The sequence below is a fragment of the Pseudophryne corroboree genome, chromosome 6, assembly GCF_028390025.1.
Source record: "Pseudophryne corroboree isolate aPseCor3 chromosome 6, aPseCor3.hap2, whole genome shotgun sequence".
Lineage (NCBI taxonomy): Eukaryota > Metazoa > Chordata > Amphibia > Anura > Myobatrachidae > Pseudophryne > Pseudophryne corroboree.
The window spans coordinates 640,520,851-640,543,454 of record NC_086449.1 but is presented as its reverse complement, the minus strand read 5'-3'; the positions used below and the strand labels follow the sequence as shown (position 1 = coordinate 640,543,454).

The window sequence follows — 22,604 nt, the reverse complement described above, 5'->3', positions numbered from 1 at the left end:
CTGCAGCTTTCATCTTTACTACACTGTTCTTGAGTTGTTTTTGTGGCACTCCAATGGGACCGAAACTGATGTGGGGTGTTCAATATTCTCTGGAAAGTTCTCCATAATATTGTGGTGCTATGTAAATAATACAAAAAATAAATTAAAAATACACATTTTGTAACTTTTTGTGATTGCTTTCTACCCATCTCACACTAATGTGTTTATTACAGCATGCAAGTGTATACAGTGTATAAGACGTGTGTGTGTGTGTGTGATCCTATTCACATTGATACAGTTTTAAAGACACACACACACATCAGAGAAAAGAGATTGTTTATAATGAGTAGACCCTTAACTATACAATCATAGAGGCTTGTAGCTCAACAAAATAGAAAAGCAAGTATAATAAAACAGCATACACAGAGTTTTACAATACATGTAGAGTTTATTTTAAATAGAGTCAGACTCACACAGGAAACGGTTTTGGATGGACCATGCTGCCAGGAGTGTCGCCACATACTGTAGCAGTAATAGTAAATCACATAACGGTTACAGCCCCCTTACCAAATAATAAGGCTGTAGCACAAAATCTGAAATTTGGTTATAGTGATAATCCTCCTTGAGCTACAATGTATGGATGGGATCAGTACTAGATCCCACCGGATGGAATCCCAGCGGTCAAAATACTGACACCAGGATCCCGACCGGCACAATCCCCACAGGGGGGCGAGTGCAACGCAGCCCCTTGCGGGCTTGCTGCGCTCGGCACACTAATTTATTCTCCCTCTATGGGTGTCGTGGACACCCACAGAGGGAGAATATGTCGGGATTGTGCCGGTCGGGATCCCGGTGTCGGTATTCCGTCCGGCAGGATCTTGACCGCATCCAGTATGGATGGATTTCAACCAATCTCTACTCTAGAAGTGCAAAAGAAAGCTTACCACTAGTATCCAAATATTGAAGACTGCATGCTACATAGTTGCGTTTAGGTATGGCACAATGGGCATGACTTCCCTAGCTCTGAATGAATGAAGCTATTTGAAAGCAAAGTACACCATGTCCTATGAAATATTGGCTCCAGGCTAGCTGGCTTTAGTAATAAGCTCAGTCTCTGTATCTGCTACATCTGCACATGAAATGCTGGATCTCTTTCCAGGACACAAGTGGTTCAAGTTGCAGGAAACAATGAACACTGTGAAAACTACAGACCTGATAAAGTGAAAGGCAGATATGTTAAGGAGATTGCTTAGAAGTTAAGCACGGATCTCTCCGTGTGTATGCCCCACAGTGATAGCGTTGCCCGGCTCCGTGTGTCGCTATCGTCGGTGCTAGATTGGCCTGCATGCAGGCACAATCTAGCACATCGCTCATTTCACCGCTGGGTGAAGTGAGCACCCCCACCCCCCTCACTCAGCACACATTGCGCTGTGCTGAGCGGGGGAGAGATGTGTGCTGTGCGTTGGTGCTAGATCGCTCAGCACAAATCTCTGGGGAGATCTCCCTGTGTGTACGGGGCTTTACACTCCTATTTGAATTTTTTTTTTTTTTTTTTTTTAACTATAACAAGTGTAGTTGGGTCCCTTTCCCAGATCCTCGGGCAGGCAACAATACAGTCAAATAACATTTTGAATACACATCACTAAAATCCTGAGCTACATGAATTCTTATAAACCATTCCCTTTACAATCAGTAAGCTAAGACATTATTTGTGAAATGTAAATGTTACAAGACAAAACAAACCAAACACACAGTCCACTATTTGTTTTAAGCTATATTCACAAACATAAAAATACAATTAAAAAAACTGTACATCAGGGCATAAAGTATACACACAAATATACATTAAATAAATATAATGTGTAAGGATATTGAGGATTCTATTGTGTTATCTATAATGCAAGTGTAAAATAACATTTTATTGGTGATATAATCATTTAAGTACATGCTTTAATTCAGTGGTTTATACTGAGCAGTTGAGTCAGATAGAAGTATGGGGTCATTTTAGTGAAGACGTACTTTGTATAACTGTTTAAGTAATACAGTAAAGTGATCAATTGTACCAAAATAATATTTTTATCATCGTTGCCTGAAAGGAGTACTGCTATGAACACATGGGTAACTTGAATGTATACAGGTGGCTCTTTGGGGTATATTTACTAAACGGCGTCTTTTCAGAGCCGCAACTACTAGTGTCAGTTTTGTCTGCAGAATTTAAAATGGCAATACAGGTTGACTATCCCTTATCCAAAATGCTTGGGACCAGAGGTATTTTGGATATCGGATTTTTCCGTATTTTGGAATAATTAGATACCATAATGAGATATCATGGTGATGGGACCTAAATCTAAGCACAGAATGCATTTATGTTACATATACACCTTATACACACAGCCTGAAAGTAATTTTAGCCAATATTTTTTATAACTTTGTGCATTAAACAAAGTGTGTCTACATTCACACAATTCATTTATGTTTCATATACACCTTATATACACAGCCTGAAGGTCATTTAATACAATATTATTAATAACTTTGTGTATTAAACAAAGTTTGTGTACATTGAGCCATCAAAAAACAAAGGTTTCACTATCTCACTCTCACTCAAAAAAGTCCGTATTTCGGAATATTCCGTATTTCGGAATATTTGGATATGGGATACTCAACCTGTAATATGAACTATAAACACACCTGGTTTTGCATATAATATTATTGCCGTTTTAAATCCAGTAGGCAAAACTGCCAATTAGTAAATATGCCTCTTTGATTTATACAAGAGGACATTATACAATGAAGGCTGATAACACAACGTTGCTCCTTGAAAAACTTTTTAAGCTCAACTTAAAAAGTTTAAGAACCACTGTTCTACAATGTGCAAAGTCATCTATGTTATTAGTTATCATGTAAAAACATAGGACACACAATAGCAAGGTCCAGATGGATTTGTGACTGACGTTACAAGGGGTGGGCCAGGGTGATATTATTAGGGAGAGGGTTGTGCGACAGTTAGGGACATTTTAAGCATGAAGATTTGTTGTCAAGTAACAGAAACAGAAATGGTAATAACAGAAGAAATAGAACAATTAGGTCACATGTTCTTCTTAATAAAACAATTTGAAAGAAAACCACAAATCACTTTATCACTGTGCAAAGTGACAAATATTTTACTATACTAAAAACGTACTTTTCTGAACAGATTTTAGGGAAGATTCTAGATTTGCATTTAAATGTGATTTTAGTAACATTATCAGGATAAAAAAAAAAAATCTACAAACCCACATACACAACAATGTGTCAATTAACGTACAATATACAGTATTAGGAAGAGAACAGGAAACGTTGATGCTAATAAACTTGTAGCCATAGGAAGTAACTTTCTGGGAATGTCACAATGGCTGGAATCTCACAGTTGGTCTACCCCTACTTTACATAACAAGGTCTGGGCTTCAAGAGATTACTATTAGGTGTAGATCAGAGTTTCACAAACTGAGCTCCAAGTATTTGTCCCAATGTGCTCGATGTACAGCCGGTGCATGTTTATAACAGGATTGCACATAGCAGAATACAGTAGAGCTTGATTAAAATGGAATTATATTTTAAATATTACTTGTAGCTGGTAGGATAAAGGATGAAAAAGTCAGCTGTTGGCAAATGAAACTTTAAAAGCCATTAAGCACTTATTATGAGAGTGAGACATTCCACGATACCATAGCAAGACAAGTATATCAAAGGTGCAACCGTCTTTCAGCAAAACATAAAACATCCTACACAGATTTAAAATGGTTCGTCTTGAAAATCGGCCATAAACCGTTTTACATTGCAGTAAACAATTCAGTTTTAGACTTTTATTACACCAACACAGAAAGCTTTTCACAGTCCAATATAGTAAACCTCTACTGCAGTAATGAATCAATTACGGCTTCTGGTTTCGCTGAACGCTTCCTATTGAAAGGAAAAAAGGTAAAAACATAAAATTCAAGGAATCTACAAAAATAATATTACGGAAAGTCACTGAACTGTGCATTGTAATCTAAATCAACGAGTAGAGTACTCGGGGTGCTTTCAAGTGAATGGATCCTCCAAAAAGTTAATTAAAATCAAATTTCTACATAGGTTCTAGATAAATGTGAATCAGGTACTGTTCTGCTTGTTGCTGGTGACTTATAAAGTTGCATCTTGACCATCTATTTCAGGTCACCGTAATTTGTATGCCCACTCTACCTATAGTCTTGCATGATTTATGGACACTTTATAAATAAGAAAAAGAAGTAAAAAATCTATGACTTATTATTCATATTCCTATAATATCTCAAGCCTGTATTCTCCGTTTCACTTGTTGGTTATCAAAAACTAGCAGCAGGTGTGAAGCCCTGTGTTTTCATTCTATCAAGTATCCATTTTATTAAGTATCCATAATAATAGATGATATTACATTAGAGATATTACATACACACCTTCTACCAGTTTTGGGTCTTGATTTTCCTTTAGATGTCCTTGGTCTCTCTAACTTCATTAAGGACTGACGTAGACTCTCCTCAGTATAAGCCAAGTACACATGGGACAAGTCCACTTCAAAAGGCTGGTGAGAAAATCAAGACAATAAGAATCATGTGTCAGACTAGTAGGAATGCCGAACCTTTATGCTAGTTACCCTAGAAGAAAAGTACTGTACAGAATAACCATTCATATAGATTGCTACCATTTTATTTTGCCACTTTGTATTTTTCTAAAAGACTAACTCCACTTTTGTAAATATAACCCCTATCTTATCTCCAATACCCCTTTTTCCACCAAAATCCAGGATCAGAATCGGGTTTTTGAACATAGGGGGTAATTCCAAGTTGATTGCAGCAGGATTTTTGTTAGCAATTGGGCAAAACCATGTGCACTGCAGGGGAGGCAGATATAACATGTGCAGAGAGAGTTAGATTTGGGTGTGGTGTGTTCAATCTGCACTCTTATTTGCAGTGTAAAAATAAAGCAGCCGGTATTTACCCTGCACAGAAATAAAATAACCCACCCAAATCTAACTCTCTCTGTACATGTTATATCTGCCTCCCCTGCAGTGCACATGGTTTTGCCCAACTGCTAACAAAGTTCCTGCTGCGATCAACTTGGAATTACCCCCATAGTTCTAACCCTGGTTACACCCCATTTACACTGCATGTTCAACCCGGGCCACTACCTTTGACACTGCACTCATGTGCAGTGTTTCTTCCTTCTATCGGCACTTGGAGATGACATCACCTCCAAGTGATGGTGAACCGGCTCTCCACAGGCTTTTAACGGGACCTGGGTCACCCATTTACACTGTGCTGTTACTCAGGTCCTTCCCAGGTAACTGGACCCGGGTTATTTTTTTGGGAACCTTTTCCACTGAGCTGCGACCCAAGATTACCCGGCAATAACCACAGTTGGTTGCGGCATTGGAAATATATAACCAGGGGTATAACCTGTCCTGAAGCATTAGTCAAGTTTGGGAAGAATAAAGGGAGGCCGACTAGAGAAATATATAGCCGGCCCTATATGCCATATCATCAGATGAGTAAGGTGCCATGAAATATATTTATTCCACCCAGAGGGGTCCAGACAGACAATGGATACACTACAATGACACCTTTCCCCCTCCTCCACCACCACCCCAGAAAATGGCAGGAGCATCAGGACAGGCTTTCAATCTGCAGTGCACCAGAAGAGAATATTTCATGCAAAGGAATAAGGAATATTCAATACTTTAGGTTTTGATGTATCATTTTTTTTTGGTTCCATAATATCAAAAATGGATAAGATTAATGATCTAACAAATACAAAAATTCATAATTTAATTCTAAGACAAAAAAAATCACATTTTATTTTAAAATATCCACTACAAGTCTAGCGCCTTTCTTTAAAACTTTTTACCTTCCATACCGAAATTGATGTAGTGTCCAGCCTAGCGTAGTCACACACAAGCGTGTCCCAACACGAACATCAAGCCTAGACCCAACCCCTTTCCCTTCTGCGTATGCGTGGCTGCCAGCCAGTGCGTGTGCAAACCGCAGAATTCTTGAGAAATTCTGCTGTGAGAAGCCCATAGGCTTCTGTTAGGGAATATCCTCTAAAGGTGGTGTTGACTATCAGATACAAGCTTTGGTAAGTTTTGCTTTCCAGAGCTTTATACATATGGGAAATGTGGCATATTTACGTTAGCACATTGCACTGATAATGAGGTATAGTTTTACAATTGGGTTGATCTGCACAGCATCATATCACAAATCAAATGTGACAGTTTTGAAGGAGCTGGTCAATGCAAAATATAGCTCAGATCTTTACATTTATCCAGAGGCGTAATGTGCTGTGAACTTATACATTACATTACTCCATGTATTACTAACTGTGACTTATCTCACTTTAACACGTAACACCGTTTTCACATAAAACCAACATGTTGCACTATTACGTTCTTCTATGTTGCACATAAAACACATGACTGTATAGATAAGTCATCTTACGTCCTTTTCTTTCTTGTCCGGTACAGGAGTTTGCTTTCTCATATTGTTTCCAGTGTAGGCTACACATTTCTTAGAAGAAAAACAGAAAATGGATATGTTCCATTTACTTGGAGGTGTTTAGCATTACAAACGATGATGAAAATAAATGACATGTAAAAAATGTCCTACCAGTTGCCATTCACCAATATCTTCGTTCCAGTGGACATAATTTTCAATCATGTCCTTAAAAGAAATGGGAGAAAGTGTGTTATACACAGACTTGAGCATGTAATACATCAGACCAAAGATTCAACAAAATCAGCCTCATTTTCCATGTGGATCTAATATGCAATGTCTGAGTATGCTGTTCTTTATCCTTTTATACATGAGGACCATGACGGGCAGCGGGTGTGGTCTGTCCTGCTAGAAGTATTAGAAGCAAACACATGTCCACCAGGATTTTTCTTTGCACACTTTAAATGTCCAGTGAAAACAGAGCAAGAGCCAATATCCTCATGTCCTTTTTGTACTGTTTGAGGGGCCCTCCTCGTTTTACTACGTCTAACTCTGTTTCTGGTCTCCTGCTTGCCCTCCTCACATTACAGCACTTGCTTGGTCACATGCACCCCTGTCCAGACTGACATGGTGGGCTGCTACTTTCTCCCATAATATCAGTAGTATCCGTGCTGCTCTGAGTACTGTGATAATATAACTGGCTGCGGGAATTTTTATTTAAATATCGATTAAAGAAAAATTGTTACGCATAGGACACAACATTTATGGAACAAAAATTGCCATAAATTATTTAAGCCTATCAAGATTTTGGTGGTGTACGGCCAATTTCATGACTATACCCTGTGTTCAGTGGGCAATGACTCTTTCATATTTTATTTGCGGCACATTTAATTCGAGGCACATTGTATACTATTTTTAGCTGAACATCTTGTTTTAATAACATACTGAAATGGATGTGTATATTTTTTGCATCGTTCAGCTGGAGAGAAAAAAAACAACCACAGGGCAATGGAGAATTGTCCTTGAAATATCTTTGTCTAGTTCTCAAGAATAGCCATACACTAAATATACTTTTAATCAATGTGTTCAGGACATACTGTATTAGAGATAGAAACAAGTTATTCTTGCTATTTTGAGTTTTATTTATTTTTCTACATTTTTAATAAAAGTCATGAGGGAATCTTCAGCAGAACTCATCACTGGGCTCTATTTTAATTACTCAAAGATCCAATGTACATTGAATCTATAAGTAACTACAGCAGCAGCTACTATTGGATAAACATCATTTTGGAACTGCCTTGGAGTGATTAGTTGTTGCAGCTATGCCAAGCAAGGACCCAAGAATAATGACCAAAGTGATATTCCTCGTGAGGTCACTTGGTGACATCACCGGAATTAGCTGGAGCCATCAGTTTGATACGGACGAGAGCACCGCCTCTGTGGAGATTGTTTATTCTCAATACATTTGGATGGGCCTCCTTTGCGTGCTACAGTCAAAACAGTAGGTTAATCTACTTAGGATGGATTTAACCCTGGTGCCTGTGAGGTAGGGAAGTTTGACCGAAAATTACAGATAATGAGAATACAAATTTTCTGTAAGAGTTAATCAAAATAATTATGATTTTAATAATATTAATTAAAAAAAATAGTGAGATAGCACTACAAAGCTATAACACTGCACAAACGGAGTTCAGTTTTGAACACTGGGGGTGATTCAGACCGGATCGTTGCTGTGCGTTTTCACACAGCGGGCGATCAGCAATAGACTGTGCATGCGTATGCACCGCAATGCGCACGCTCGTCTGCAAACAACTGGCATCGCATGTCACCGACAGGATGGTGCGAAAATTCCAATGGCACGGGCGTTCGCAAGGAGATTGACAGAAGGAGGACGTTTGTGGGTGGTAACTGACCGTTTACTGGGAGTGACCGGAAGAACGCAGGCATGCCCAAGCATTTTCAGGGAGGGTGTCTGACGTCAGCTCTGGCCCTGATCAGCCTGTTCTCATCGCACTGAAGATGTAAATCCTGGACTGTGCAGAGACTTCACACAGTGGATTTTTGCAGCTTGGCGTACACATGGGATCGCACACTTGCACAGCGAATTTACACTCCCCCTTGGGCGGCGACTAGCCGAACACAGGACAGCAAAGTTAGCAGCCCAGCGATCAGGTCTGAATCACCACCACTATTTATAAAGTACAGGGGGCCACATCAATGCGACTACTGCTCATTGATAGCCATGGCAGGAAGACAAGAGGATGGTTTACAGTATAACAACAGAAGATTTCATATTTGTTAATGAGCAGGTAAAACTCTTGTTTGATATGAATGTATAAGGGTAGTAGGTTACAGAGCTGAACAATACACACCTGAAATACATTCATTGGGGCAGATGTATTAACCTGGAGAAGGCATAAGGAAGTGATAAACCAGTGATATGTGCAATGTGTTAAAGGTACCAGCCAATTAGATCCTAACTATTAATTTACATATTGGAGCTGATTGGCTGTTGGCTTTATCACCTTGCACATGTCACTGGTTTATCACTTCCTTATGCCTTCTCCAGGTTAATACATCTGCCCCATAGTTCCTACTTAAATAATATGGTCATCATTCTCTATCAGCTTCATTTGGAGAAGGTTGTTGGCCCATCACTGCCCCACTGTCACGGACAGATATCAGGGGATGAAGAGAAAGATTGCACGATAGCAATCCCAGTATATTTCTGAAATTTCTACAAATCACTTTATGTAAAGTCGTTAAACTTGTAACATTTGTAAGAATTGAAAATGTAGTGCTTGTAAATCACTACAGCTGCATGGAGAGTGATAGACTCATTTGTACCCAGGAGGGAGTTCCCTATCCCAGTCTTAGCGCAAATATCTGTAGCTCTAATGAGATCAAATAAGAATTCCCTCATATGGCGTGACATTCTCTGTAGTGACCAAGTACTGTGCTCTAGGACATATCAGCAATATGGAAGCAAAGAACAAAACCTGTAGGAATGACATGACAAAGCTCTTGTGTTACCTGATATTCTTGAGGAATAAAGCTATCGATGATGATCATTTGAAGTCGAAGTTCCCGACTCAGTTGTCTGATATTCTCCAATAACCCCTCTATTTCCCTTTGGTGTTCTTGTTGCAGGTCAGCCATCTAATAGGTGCATAATACAACAGATCAGCAGTAATCAGCCTGTGTCTCTTCCACTATTGTAGATTTACAACCAGTCTGTCAGAGTCTAGCAATGCATGATGAGACAAGTACAGTAGGTCCATAACAGAAGAGCGGTATGACGCTTAGAAGTGGCCTTTTCAGACTGGTGGAACAACAGTGGAGAATCAGCAGGCACCTGAACTAAGAAGTGTGACAGCCACTTACTACAGTGAAACTGCAGGACGTCAGGCAGTTAATCTCACACAGACTAAGTGGGAATTTAATTAGCCCTGTTTTTTGTGCCTGAAATTTGACTAATTTTTGGCTGAAATCACAAAGAATCCAGGATAAGTTCCTGCATCAGTGTTTTCATTGCCACGAAAAATGGGAAATTTATCGGGGATTTTCTTTCACCTACCTCAGATAGGTGGAAAAAAAATCCTGATGAGTGATGCACATTAAATCAAGGCTGCTTTGAGAACATGGGGGATATTCAAATGTTTGAAAAGTTGGTTGGGTGTCTGTTTTTTCCAATCTAATAGACAGTAAAAAACAGACACCCAACTGACTTTTCGAACAATTGAATATCCCCCCCATGTGTCCGATTCACTCCGGTCTAGGTCACTGTACAGAAACAGTCAATGGGCGGTATTCAATTGTTTGAAAAGTCAGTTTGGTGTCTGTTTTTTTCTGTCTATTATATAGGAAAAAATAAGAATTTACTTACCGATAATTCTATTTCTCGTAGTCCGTAGTGGATGCTGGGAACTCCGTAAGGACCATGGGGAATAGCGGCTCCGCAGGAGACTGGGCACAAAAAGAAAAGCTTTAGGACTACCTGGTGTGCACTGGCTCCTCCCCCTATGACCCTCCTCCAAGCCTCAGTTAGGATACTGTGCCCGGACGAGCGTACACAATAAGGAAGGATTTTGAATCCCGGGTAAGACTCATACCAGCCACACCAATCACACCGTACAACTTGTGATATGAACCCAGTTAACAGCATGATAACAGAGGAGCCTCTGGATAGATGGCTCACAACAACAATAACCCGATTTGTTAACAATAACTATGTACAAGTATTGCAGATAATCCGCACTTGGGATGGGCGCCCAGCATCCACTACGGACTACGAGAAATAGAATTATCGGTAAGTAAATTCTTATTTTCTCTGACGTCCTAGTGGATGCTGGGAACTCCGTAAGGACCATGGGGATTATACCAAAGCTCCCAAACGGGCGGGAGAGTGCGGATGACTCTGCAGCACCGAGTGAGAAAACTCCAGGTCCTCCTCAGCCAGAGTGTCAAATTTGTAAAATTTTACAAAAGTATTTGACCCTGACCAAGTAGCAGCTCGGCAGAGTTGTAAAGCCGAGACCCCTCGGGCAGCCGCCCAAGATGAGCCCACCTTCCTTGTGGAGTGGGCTTTTACAGATTTTGGCTGTGGCAGGCCTGCCACAGAATGCGCAAGCTGAATTGTACTACAAATCCAGCGAGCAATAGTCTGCTTAGAAGCAGGAGCACCCAGCTCGTTGGGTGCGTATAGGAGAAATAGCGAGTCAGATTTTCTGACTCCAGCCGTCCTGGAAACATATATTTTCAGGGCCCTGACAACGTCCAGCAACTTGGAGTCCTCCAAGTCCTTAGTAGCCGCAGGTACCACAATAGGCTGGTTCAGATGAAACGCTGAAACCACCTTTGGGAGAAATTGAGGACGAGTCCTCAATTCTGCCCTGTCCGTATGAAAAATCAGGTAAGGGCTTTTACAGGATAAAGCCGCCAATTCGGACACACGCCTGGCTGAAGCCAGGGCCAACAACATGACCACTTTCCATGTGAGATATTTTAATTCCACAGTGTTGAGTGGTTCAAACCAATGTGATTTTAGGAAATCCAAAACAACATTCAGATCCCAGGGTGCCACTGGAGGCACAAAAGGAGGCTGTATATGTAGCACTCCCTTAACAAACGTCTGGACTTCAGGCACTGAAGCCAGTTCTCTCTGAAAGAAAATCGACAGGGCCGAAATCTGGACTTTAATGGATCCTAATTTTAGGCCCATAGACACTCCTGCTTGCAGGAAATGCAGGAATCGACCCAATTGAAATTCCTCCGTCGGGGCCTTTTTGGCCTCGCACCACGCAACATATTTCCGCCAGATGCGGTGATAATGCTTTGCGGTTACATCCTTTCTGGCTTTTATCAAAGTAGGGATGACTTCGTCTGGAATGCCTTTTTCCTTTAGGATCCGGCGTTCAACCGCCATGCCGTCAAACGCAGCCGCGGTAAGTCTTGGAACAGACAGGGTCCCTGCTGGAGCAGGTCCCTTCTCAGAGGTAGAGGCCACGGGTCCTCTGTGAGCATCTCTTGAAGTTCCGGGTACCAAGTCCTTCTTGGCCAATCCGGAGCCACGAGAATAGATCTTACTCCTCCCCGCCGTATAATTCTCAGCACCTTGGGTATGAGAGGCAGAGGAGGGAACACATACACTGACTGGTACACCCACGGTGTTACCAGAGCGTCCACAGCTATTGCTTGAGGGTCCCTTGACCTGGCGCAATACCTGTCCAGTTTTTTGTTGAGGCGGGACGCCATCATGTCCACCTTTGGTTTTTCCCAACGGTTTATCATCATGTGGAAGACTTCTGGGTGAAGTCCCCACTCTCCCGGGTGGAGGTCGTGCCTGCTGAGGAAGTCTGCTTCCCAGTTGTCCACTCCCGGAATGAACACTGCCGACAGTGCTATCACATGATTTTCCGCCCAGCGAAGAATCCTTGCAGCTTCTGCCATTGCCCTCCTGCTTCTTATGCCGCCCTGTCTGTTTACGTGGGCGACTGCCGTGATGTTGTCCGACTGGATCAGCACCGGCTGACCTTGAAGCAGAGGTCTTGCTTGGCTTAGAGCATTGTAAATGGCTCTTAACTCCAGGATATTTATGTGAAGTGATGTCTCCAGGCTTGACCACAAGCCCTGGAAGTTTCTTCCCTGTGTGACTGCTCCCCAGCCTCGCAGGCTGGCATCCGTGGTCACCAGAACCCAGTCCTGAATGCCGAATCTGCGGCCCTCTAGAAGATGAGCACTCTGCAACCACCACAGGAGAGACACCCTTGTCCTTGGGGACAGGGTTATTCGCTGATGCATCTGAAGATGCGATCCGGACCATTTGTCCAGCAGGTCCCACTGGAATGTTCTTGCGTGGAATCTGCCGAATGGGATTGCTTCGTAGGAAGCTACCATTTTTCCCAGGACCCTTGTGCATTGGTGCACTGATACTTGGCCTGGTTTTAGGAGGTTTCTGACTAGCTCGGATAACTCTCTGGCTTTCTCTTCCGGGAGAAACACCTTTTTCTGGACTGTGTCCATGATCATCCCTAGGAACAGAAGACGTGTCGTCGGGATCAGCTGCGATTTTGGGATATTGAGAATCCAACCGTGCTGCCGCAGCACTACTTGAGATAGTGCTACTCAGACTACCAACTGTTCCTTGGATCTTGCCCTTATCAGGAGATCGTCCAAGTAAGGGATAATTAAAACTCCCTTCCTTCGAAGGAGTATCATCATTTCGGCCATTACTTTGGTAAAGACCCGGGGCGCCGTGGACAATCCAAACGGCAGCGTCTGAAACTGATAGTGGCAGTTCTGTACCACAAACCTGAGGTACCCTTGGTGAGAAGGGTAAATTGGGACATGGAGGTAAGCATCCTTGATGTCCAGAGACACCATATAATCCCCTTCTTCCAGGTTCGCGATCACCGCTCTGAGTGACTCCATCTTGAATTTGAACCTCTGTATGTAAGTGTTCAAAGATTTTAGATTTAAAATAGGTCTCACCGAGCCATCCGGCTTCGGTACCACAAACAGCGTGGAATAATACCCCTTTCCCTGTTGCAGGAGGGGTACCTTGATTATCACCTGCTGTGAATACAGCTTGTGAATGGCTTCCAATACCGCCTCCCTGTCGGAGGGAGACGTCGGTAAGGCAGACTTTAGGAAACGGCGAGGGGGAGACGTCTCGAATTCCAATTTGTACCCCTGAGATACCACCTGAAGGATCCAGGGGTCCACTTGTGAGTGAGCCTACTGCGCGCTGAAATTCTTGAGACGGGCCCCCACCGTGCCTGAGTCCGCTTGTATAGCCCCAGCGTCATGCTGAGGACTTGGCAGAAGCGGGAGAGGGCTTCTGTTCCTGGGAACTGGCTGTTTGCTGCAGCCTTTTTCCTCTCCCTCTGCCACGGGGCAGAAATGAGGAGCCTTTCGCCAGCTTGCCCTTATGGGGCCGAAAGGACTGCGCCTGATAATACGGCGTCTTTTTATGTTGAGAGGCTACCTGGGGTAAAAATGTGGATTTCCCAGCAGTTGCCGTGGATACCAGGTCCGATAGACCTACCCCAAATAACTCCTCCCCTTTATAAGGCAATACTTCCATATGCCTTTTGGAATCAGCATCACCTGACCACTGCCGCGTCCATAACCCTCTTCTGGCAGATATGGACAGCGCACTTACTCTTGATGCCAGTCGGCAAATATCCCTCTGTGCATCACGCATATATAAAAATGCATCTTTTAAATGCTCTATAGTCAGTAATATACTGTCCCTATCCAGGGTATCAATATTTTCAGTCAGGGAATCCGACCAAGCCACCCCAGCACTGCACATCCAGGCTGAGGCGATTGCTGGTCGCAGTATAACACCCGTGTGAGTGTATATACATTTTAGGATATTCTCCTGCTTTCTGTCAGCAGGTTCCTTAAGGGCGGCCGTATCCGGAGACGGAAGTGCCACCTGTTTTGACAAGCGTGTGAGCGCTTTATCCACCCTAGGAGGTGTTTCCCAACGTGCCCTATCCTCTGGCGGGAAGGGGTATGATGCCAATAACTTTTTAGGAATTATCAGTTTTTTATCGGGAGAAACCCACGCTTCATCACACACTTCATTTAATTCCTCAGATGCAGGAAAAACTACAGGTAGTTTTTTCTCACCAAACATAATACCCTTTTTAGTGGTACTTGTACTATCAGAAATGTGTAAAACATTTTTCATTGCCTCAATCATGTAACGTGTGGCCCTACTGGAAGTCACATTCGTCTCTTCATCGTCGACACTGGAGTCAGTATCCGTGTCGGCGTCTGTATCTGCCATCTGAGGTAGCGGGCGTTTTAGAGCCCCTGATGGTCTTTGAGACGCCTGGACAGGCACCAGCTGAGTAGCCGGCTGTCTCATGTCATCAACCGTCTTTTGTAAAGAGCTGACACTTTCACGTAAATCCTTCCATAAGCTCATCCACTCAGGTGTCGACTCCCTAGGGGGTGACATCACCATTACAGGCAATTGCTCCGCCTCCACATCATTTTCCTCTTCATACATGTCGACACAGTCGTACCGACATACAGCACACACACAGGGAATGCTCTGATAGAGGACAGGACCCCACTAGCCCTTTGGGGAGACAGAGGGAGAGTATGCCAGCACACACCAGAGCGCTATATATATGTTGGGATAACACCAAACAGAGTGTTTTCCCTTTATAGCTGCTCTGTATATTATACTGCGCCTAATTAGTGCCCCCCCCCCCCTCTTGTTTTACCCTTTTCTGTAGTGCAGGACTGCAGGGGAGAGTCAGGGAGACGTCCTTCCAGCGGAGCTGTGAGGGAAAATGGCGCCAGTGTGCTGAGGAGATAGGCTCCGCCCCCTTCTCGGCTGACTTTTCTCCCGCTTTTTTCAGGAATCTGGCAGGGGTTAATATACATCCATATAGCCCTGGGGGTTATATGTGATGTAATTTAGCCAGCCTAGGTGTTTATATTGCTGCTCAGGGCGCCCCCCCCAGCGCCCTGCACCCATCAGTGACCGGAGCGTGTGGTGCATGAGGAGCAATGGCGCACAGCTGCAGTGCTGTGCGCTACCTTGGTGAAGACTGATGTCTTCTGCCGCCGATTTTCCGGACCTCTTCTTGCTTCTGGCTCTGTAAGGGGGCCGGCGGCGCGGCTCTGGGACCGGACTCCGAGGCTGGGCCTGTGTTCGGTCCCTCTGGAGCTAATGGTGTCCAGTAGCCTAAGAAGCCCAAGCTGGCTGCAAGCAGGCAGGTTCGCTTCTTCTCCCCTTAGTCCCTCGATGCAGTGAGCCTGTTGCCAGCAGGTCTCACTGAAAATAAAAAACCTAAAACTAACTTTTCCTAAGAAGCTCAGGAGAGCCTCCTAGATTGCACCCAGCTCGGTCGGGCACAAAAATCTAACTGAGGCTTGGAGGAGGGTCATAGGGGGAGGAGCCAGTGCACACCAGGTAGTCCTAAAGCTTTTCTTTTTGTGCCCAGTCTCCTGCGGAGCCGCTATTCCCCATGGTCCTTACAGAGAAACAGACACCCAACTGACTTTTCAAACAACTGAATATGCCCCAATGAGTCCTCTTCGAGTACACAAAATCAGAATTCAAGGTATAATTTGTCCCTCAGTGTAGTCATGTCTATGGACTGTTATTACAATGAAGCTAACGCATGCAATGCTACCAGTAGGACGCTTATCTACAGTAGCAGTAATTACATAGAGTATGGCATTGCAGGCCAATATCTGTATAATCTAATATCTGTATAATCTATCTATATAATATCTGTCATTAGACGCCAACAATACGAGCCATTAAGGAAATGATAGCTATTAAGGAAATACCATTAAAACTAGAGATGAGCGCCTGAAATTTTTCGGGTTTTGTGTTTTGGTTTTGGGTTCGGTTCCGCGGCCGTGTTTTGGGTTCGAACGCGTTTTGGCAAAACCTCACCGAATTTTTTTTGTCGGATTCGGGTGTGTTTTGGATTCGGGTGTTTTTTTCAAAAAACCCTAAAAAACAGCTTAAATCATAGAATTTGGGGGTCATTTTGATCCCATAGTATTATTAACCTCAATAACCATAATTTCCACTCATTTTCAGTCTATTCTGAATACCTCACACCTCACAATATTATTTTTAGTCCTAAAATTTGCACCGAGGTCGCTGTGTGAGTAAGATAAGCAACCCTAGTGGCCGACACAAACACCGGGCCCATCTAGGAGTGGCACTGCAGTGTCACGCAGGATGTCCCTTCCAAAAAACCCTCCCCAAACAGCACATGACGCAAAGAAAAAAAGAGGCGCAATGAGGTAGCTGTGTGAGTAAGATTAGCGACCCTAGTGGCCGACACAAACACCGGGCCCATCTAGGAGTGGCACTGCAGTGTCACGCAGGATGGCCCTTCCAAAAAACCCTCCCCAAACAGCACATGACGCAAAGAAAAAAAGAGGCGCAATGAGGTAGCTGACTGTGTGAGTAAGATTAGCGACCCTAGTGGCCGACACAAACACCGGGCCCATTTAGGAGTGGCACTGCAGTGTCACGCAGGATGTCCCTTCCAAAAAACCCTCCCCAATCAGCACATGATGCAAAGAAAAAGAAAAGAAAAAAGAGGTGCAAGATGGAATTGTCCTTGGGCCCTCCCACCCACCCTTATGTTGTATAAACAAAACAGGACATGCACACTTTAACCAACCCATCATTTCAGTGACAGGGTCTGCCACACGACTGTGACTGATATGACGGGTTGGTTTGGACCCCCCCCAAAAAAGAAGCAATTAATCTCTCCTTGCACAAACTGGCTCTACAGAGGCAAGATGTCCACCTCATCATCACCCTCCGATATATCACCGTGTACATCCCCCTCCTCACAGATTATCAATTCGTCCCCACTGGAATCCACCATCTCAGCTCCCTGTGTACTTTGTGGAGGCAATTGCTGCTGGTCAATGTCTCCGCGGAGGAATTGATTATAATTCATTTTAATGAACATCATCTTCTCCACATTTTCTGGATGTAACCTCGTACGCCGATTGCTGACAAGGTGAGCGAGGGCACTAAACACTCTTTCGGAGTACACACTTGTGGGAGGGCAACTTAGGTAGAATAAAGCCAGTTTGTGCAAGGGCCTCCAAATTGCCTCTTTTTCCTGCCAGTATAAGTACGGACTGTGTGACGTGCCTACTTGGATGCGGTCACTCATATAATCCTCCACCATTCTATCAATGTTGAGAGAATCATATGCAGTGACAGTAGACGACATGTCCGTAATCGTTGTCAGGTCCTTCAGTCCGGACCAGATGTCAGCATCAGCAGTCGCTCCAGACTGCCCTGCATCACCGCCAGCGGGTGGGCTCGGAATTCTGAGCCTTTTCCTCGCACCCCCAGTTGCGGGAGAATGTGAAGGAGGAGATGTTGACAGGTCGCGTTCCGCTTGACTTGACAATTTTGTCACCAGCAGGTCTTTCAACCCTCACTGTAGCCGCCTTTAATATCATTATTAGAAAAGCGAATAGGTAGCATTTTTATAACGTACGTAAGTTTGGGGAAAATCATAGATTTTATCACCACAATCCTCCCCAGCATGGACAGTGGCAAATTCTTCCAGTTATCTAGTGATTTAGCAACATGGGATAATGCAGCTGTGAAATTAAGTTTGTAAAGAATCTTAAGGTTGTTAGGAATATTGATTCCCAAGTATTTAATATGGGAGGACATTATCTTGATTGTGTTTAATTGGTCTCTACTCGAGAGGGAAGGAACCGGGCCTTTCAAAACTAACAATTCCGACTTATTAACATTTATTTTGTACCCCAAAAAACTGCTAAATTGTCTGATAATGTCAAAGGCAATGAGGATAGAATTATCTGGGTTAGAAAAGAATAAAAGCATATTGTCGGCATATAATGCTAGATGAAGATCAATATTACCTATGGGGATACCCTGGTAGAGGGGTGACTGTTTGAATGCAATCGCCAATGGCTCAAGAGCCAGGGCAAATCGAAGCAGGGATAGGGGGCCCCCCTGTTGGGTACCTCTCAATATGGGGAAACTATCGGAAAGCATACCATTGCAAATCACTCTAGAAGCTGATGTGGAGTATAGTGTGCTCAAACAGGCAACAAAGAGTGGTGGGATACCAAATCTGCCAAGAGTATCATATAAGTGATCCTAGGGCACCATGTTAAAAGCCTGTTCTGCGTCTAGAGAAAGAATAGCTTTCGGGGTTGTTGACAGCACACTGGGAGTCAGCAATTACCGCCAAAACTCTTCTAATATTTACTAGCAGGTTTCGTGCCATAATGAAACCTGTCTGATCCTGGTGCAACACCTGGGGCAGAATCAATTTTAAATGTTCTGCCAGGATCTTCGTCAGCATCTTGTAATCAATACTCAGGAGGGAAATCAGGCGGTAGGATCCAGAATCAGACAGCTCTCGTCCCGGTTTAGGAATCACCCTCAATAAAGCAGAATTAAAATAAGATGGCAATTTCTGTTCAAATAAAATAGCATTAAAAACTTTAGCGAGGATCGGAGTAATACAGGGAGCAAGCAGTTTGTAATAGTCTGAGGTAAAGCCATCAGGGTTGGGATAGCTTTAGACACTTCTTCCTCCGTGACGGCGGAGACCAGGGAAGCTCTATGTGCAGAGGAGATCTGAGGGATCGGTAAATTTGTACAAAAATCCATTATAGAAACAGAAGGTGAGGGGAAGGGGGGGGGGGGGGGGGGAGTTGCTGCATAAAGGGACTTGTAAAAATCTGATAATACAGCAGCTGTCTGGGCATTATTAGTAGTAAGACTACCATCTGGCATTTTTAAGGGATGTATGGTCGAGAGAGGGCGTTGACCCTTCAGTAGGTTGGATAAAATCTTACTGGATTTATTTCAATATTTATGGAATTTATAACTTTTACGAAATGTGTAAGAGGATTCCATTTTAACAAATAAACCATCAAACAGTGTCTTGGCCTTAGCATAAGCTATTCTAGTGGAGCTGTTCGAGGTCTGTTTGAATTCATCAAAAGAGGAGATTAGAGATTGTTGGGTTTGGAGGTATTTCTGCATCAATGCCTTTTTAGAGGTAGCTGTTTGGGAGATAATTAGACCTCTAATCGTTGCCTTAGAGGCCTGCCAGTAAAGAGGTGGGTCTTCCACAAGGGATGTAGCATTACGATATGCATAATCATCCCAGGAGTTTGGTACTACTTTATGTAATGCAGCAGGAGTGGCTAGGGAAGAGGGGCAACGCCAAGAGACAAAGCTTAAGCGTTCCTGAGGGAGCTGCAGTTCCATCCAGACAACCGCATGGTTGGACAGTGAGATAGGTTCAATAAACGCCTTTGAGACTTTAGCCAATAAAAAGCCTGACATAAGTAAGTAATCAATGCGTGACATAGTGCCTTTAGAGGCAGAGATGCAGGAATACTCTTTGTCCAGCATGTGCAAGACTCTCCAGATATCAAAAAGCTGTAGTTTCTTAGCCATTAATCGGACACCAAATTTAGTTGGGTGAACAGACCTACTCCTCTGAAACTGCTTATCTGCTAGAGATACTGAAGATATGAGATTGAAGTCTCCACACAGTAAAATAGGCATGTCCATAAATGGTGTAAGCAATGTTACAATAGTCTGAAAAAAGCTTTTAGAGTAAATGTTAGGTGCATACACATTACAGCATATAAAGGTGTGTTTTCACAGGGCAATATGGCACAACACATATCTCCCCTTAGAATCTGGTATAACCTTAACAATATCTATTGGAAGATGATGTTTGGCCAAAATTACCACGCCTCTCGCTTTAGAGGTGAAGGATGCAGACCCTATAACTTTCCATTGCAAAATTCCCAATTTAAGTAATTCCCTAGCATAAGATGTGACTCTTGTAGAAATACCAGTTCTAGTTTCAGTTTAGAAAGGTACATTAACAGTTTTTTACGTTTGTATGGGGAATTAATCCCACTTACATTCCCACTTCTGACTCTAATAAAAGTCATTAATGCATTGGAGGGGAGAAGTAATAGGCACCTCCATAGCGAAATCTGGGCCTAAGGAAGTACATTGAATACAACCATTGTGTTAGGGAATTATGTTTTGGTGAGAGAAATCCCGGTGAGTGAGGGAGGAGGAGGGCCATAGGAAAGACAAACAGAGAACAAACAGGGAACACAAACTGGGGGACATATACAAAGAAACAATCAAAAGAGCATTGACAATACACATATACCACAATAAATGACTTTGCAGGAGAATCAGTAAGGTAAACATGTCCAGTTAAGGGATTGATTACAAAATATTTTGGGGGGCGTGGCTTGGCTGGCATGGACGGTGGCTGTGCTTCTCCTCAGCTCCTCCAGTGGCAACACAGATCAGGCCTTTTCACCCCTTTTACCTGCTCCCCAAACGGCCAGGGGGTACCCCGGTAGCCTCACCTACCTAACTACTGGAGCCTGGGGGGACCCGCGGAGTCGGGGAGCGCTTTTAAGCGCTCCTGCGGATTGCGGCCTTCCCCCCGGACGGAAGCCGGGACCTGGAGTTGGAGGAGAGCCCGGATCGCCCCCTCCGGAGGTGGACTCCCGCTGCGTGCCGGCACCTGACGGACCTTGCTGCCTTACCCGGAACCCTCGTGCCTCGGCTGGAGAGTGGGGGGCCGGACCCGCATTCGGGGGTGAGTCCGCTCCATAACCGGAGCTCAGGTTGTGGCCGCTAGGCCTGTTTCCCCTCACGGAGCAGGCGTGACGCCCGCGAGCCTGCCGCCTCCTTCCCACAGACCCGCAGCGCAACGCTGTGCGCCCCGCTGCTCGGACCACCCGGTCACCTCAACAGCGGCTTGCTTCCCTCTTGCTCCCCTCGCCCTGCGGACTCCGGAGCTCCCTCTGCCCTCAGGCACATTGCCCCGGGAGGCCCCTGTGCTACCCAAGATAGCTGACTCAGCAGGCTTATTAACCCCTCCACAGGGGCTCACATCCCAGTGTCCACACATATCCCATAGGTGTTAGGTGTCCTGGGCTACAGGAGTTGGATTTGCGGAGCCGGGGGGGGGGCCTCAAAACCCCTCTGCGGGTTGCGGCCTAGCTCCTTTCCTGAAGCCAGGGACTCAATTATCCACTACACCCGGCAGGCTCTAAGAAAGACCCTACCACAGACCCTGAGCCATAGCTCATACAGAAAACTCCCTCTGGTGGCCACCTCAGGATAATTCGCCAAAGAAGTGCATTTAAGCTCATCTAAAAGAAACCATATGACTGTTTCTTTACCTCTCTGAGTATATAGCGCTATCAGATATGTGCTGCACCTGGCTGTCGTTGCTACTGATACCGTAATGCACTGCTAATGCCAACCCACAGGGAGCCACTCCGCTGAAGGCATTCTTATGCGAGCTATGCAACTAAAGTCCACCTCGTCGACTTGACCTCAAGGAATCTAAACCTTTCGCTGCTGGTTGAGTGATGCCCAGGAACAAGAGACCTTCTAAAAAGACCGGCACATCAACTCCGCGGGGTAACATGTCACAGTCCGCTATGAGATCCTTTCTACAACCCACCCCGCCTGCCTTAGCTGACAACCCTTCTGCTGCAGACCCCCCCACTCCCCCGCAGATCCCCCACCCATCCCCTCCAGGTGCAGATGCACCACACGCCTGCTCCCCAGGAAGTCGGGATCTACAAGATATCTTAGCCTACATGAAGAACCTACCCACTAAGCAAGATCTGCAAGATACAGTGAGACGTGAGCTGGCAGCCATGAGACAAGATATCTCCCACATCTCTGACCGGGTGACGAGCTTGGAGGATCACCAGGTCTCTTCCGACACATTCCTAAAGTCGTTGACAACCGTCATAGACGCCCAGTCCTCAGAGATCCGCTCCCTCCAAACACGGTTAACAGATTTGGATAACAGAGGGCGGAGAAACAATATCCGTGTGCGGGGTTTGCCGGAAGATGTCCCTCAGACAGGCCTGATCGACGCTCTCACGAAAATCTTCAACGAGATCTTGGGTAACGACCCCAACGATGCCATCACTTCCGATAGGGCCCACCGAGCTCTGAAACCAAGAGGTCTCTCCGCAGACAGACCACGTGACGTAATCTGCAGATTACATTATTTTTCTCAAAAGGATGAAATTATGCGCAAAGTTCGCCAACTCGATGGAGTTGAT

At 44.4% G+C, this 22,604-nt stretch overlaps 1 protein-coding gene across 1 annotated transcript; it reads right to left on the bottom strand.

Annotated features, from left to right (window-relative positions):
* Positions 1 to 407: 407 nt before the first annotated feature.
* On the bottom strand, positions 408 to 19,134 carry LOC134934638 (kinesin-like protein KIF3A). The gene is made up of 7 exons (XM_063930025.1): positions 18,988 to 19,134; positions 18,704 to 18,937; positions 9,498 to 9,623; positions 6,639 to 6,692; positions 6,471 to 6,539; positions 4,434 to 4,558; positions 408 to 3,921 (listed from the first exon to the last, which is right to left on the bottom strand). Exons 1-7 carry the CDS (start codon positions 19,132 to 19,134, stop codon positions 3,873 to 3,875), a joined length of 804 nt encoding a protein of 267 aa, XP_063786095.1. The 3' UTR covers positions 408 to 3,872.
* Positions 19,135 to 22,604: the final 3,470 nt, after the last annotated feature.

Bases quoted from the DNA above. Each gene is read 5' to 3' on its own strand.
- LOC134934638 (XM_063930025.1), bottom strand. From the start codon at position 19,134: ATGGATTTTTGTACAAATTTACCGATCCCTCAGATCTCCTCTGCACAT. The intron at 18,938-18,987 runs GTATTACTCCGA...TTATTTGAACAG, and splicing joins TTACAAACTGCTTGCTCCCT to AAATTGCCATCTTATTTTAA. The intron at 3,922-4,433 runs GTGTGTATGTAA...TCCTTTCAATAG, and splicing joins AGACCCAAAACTGGTAGAAG to GAAGCGTTCAGCGAAACCAG.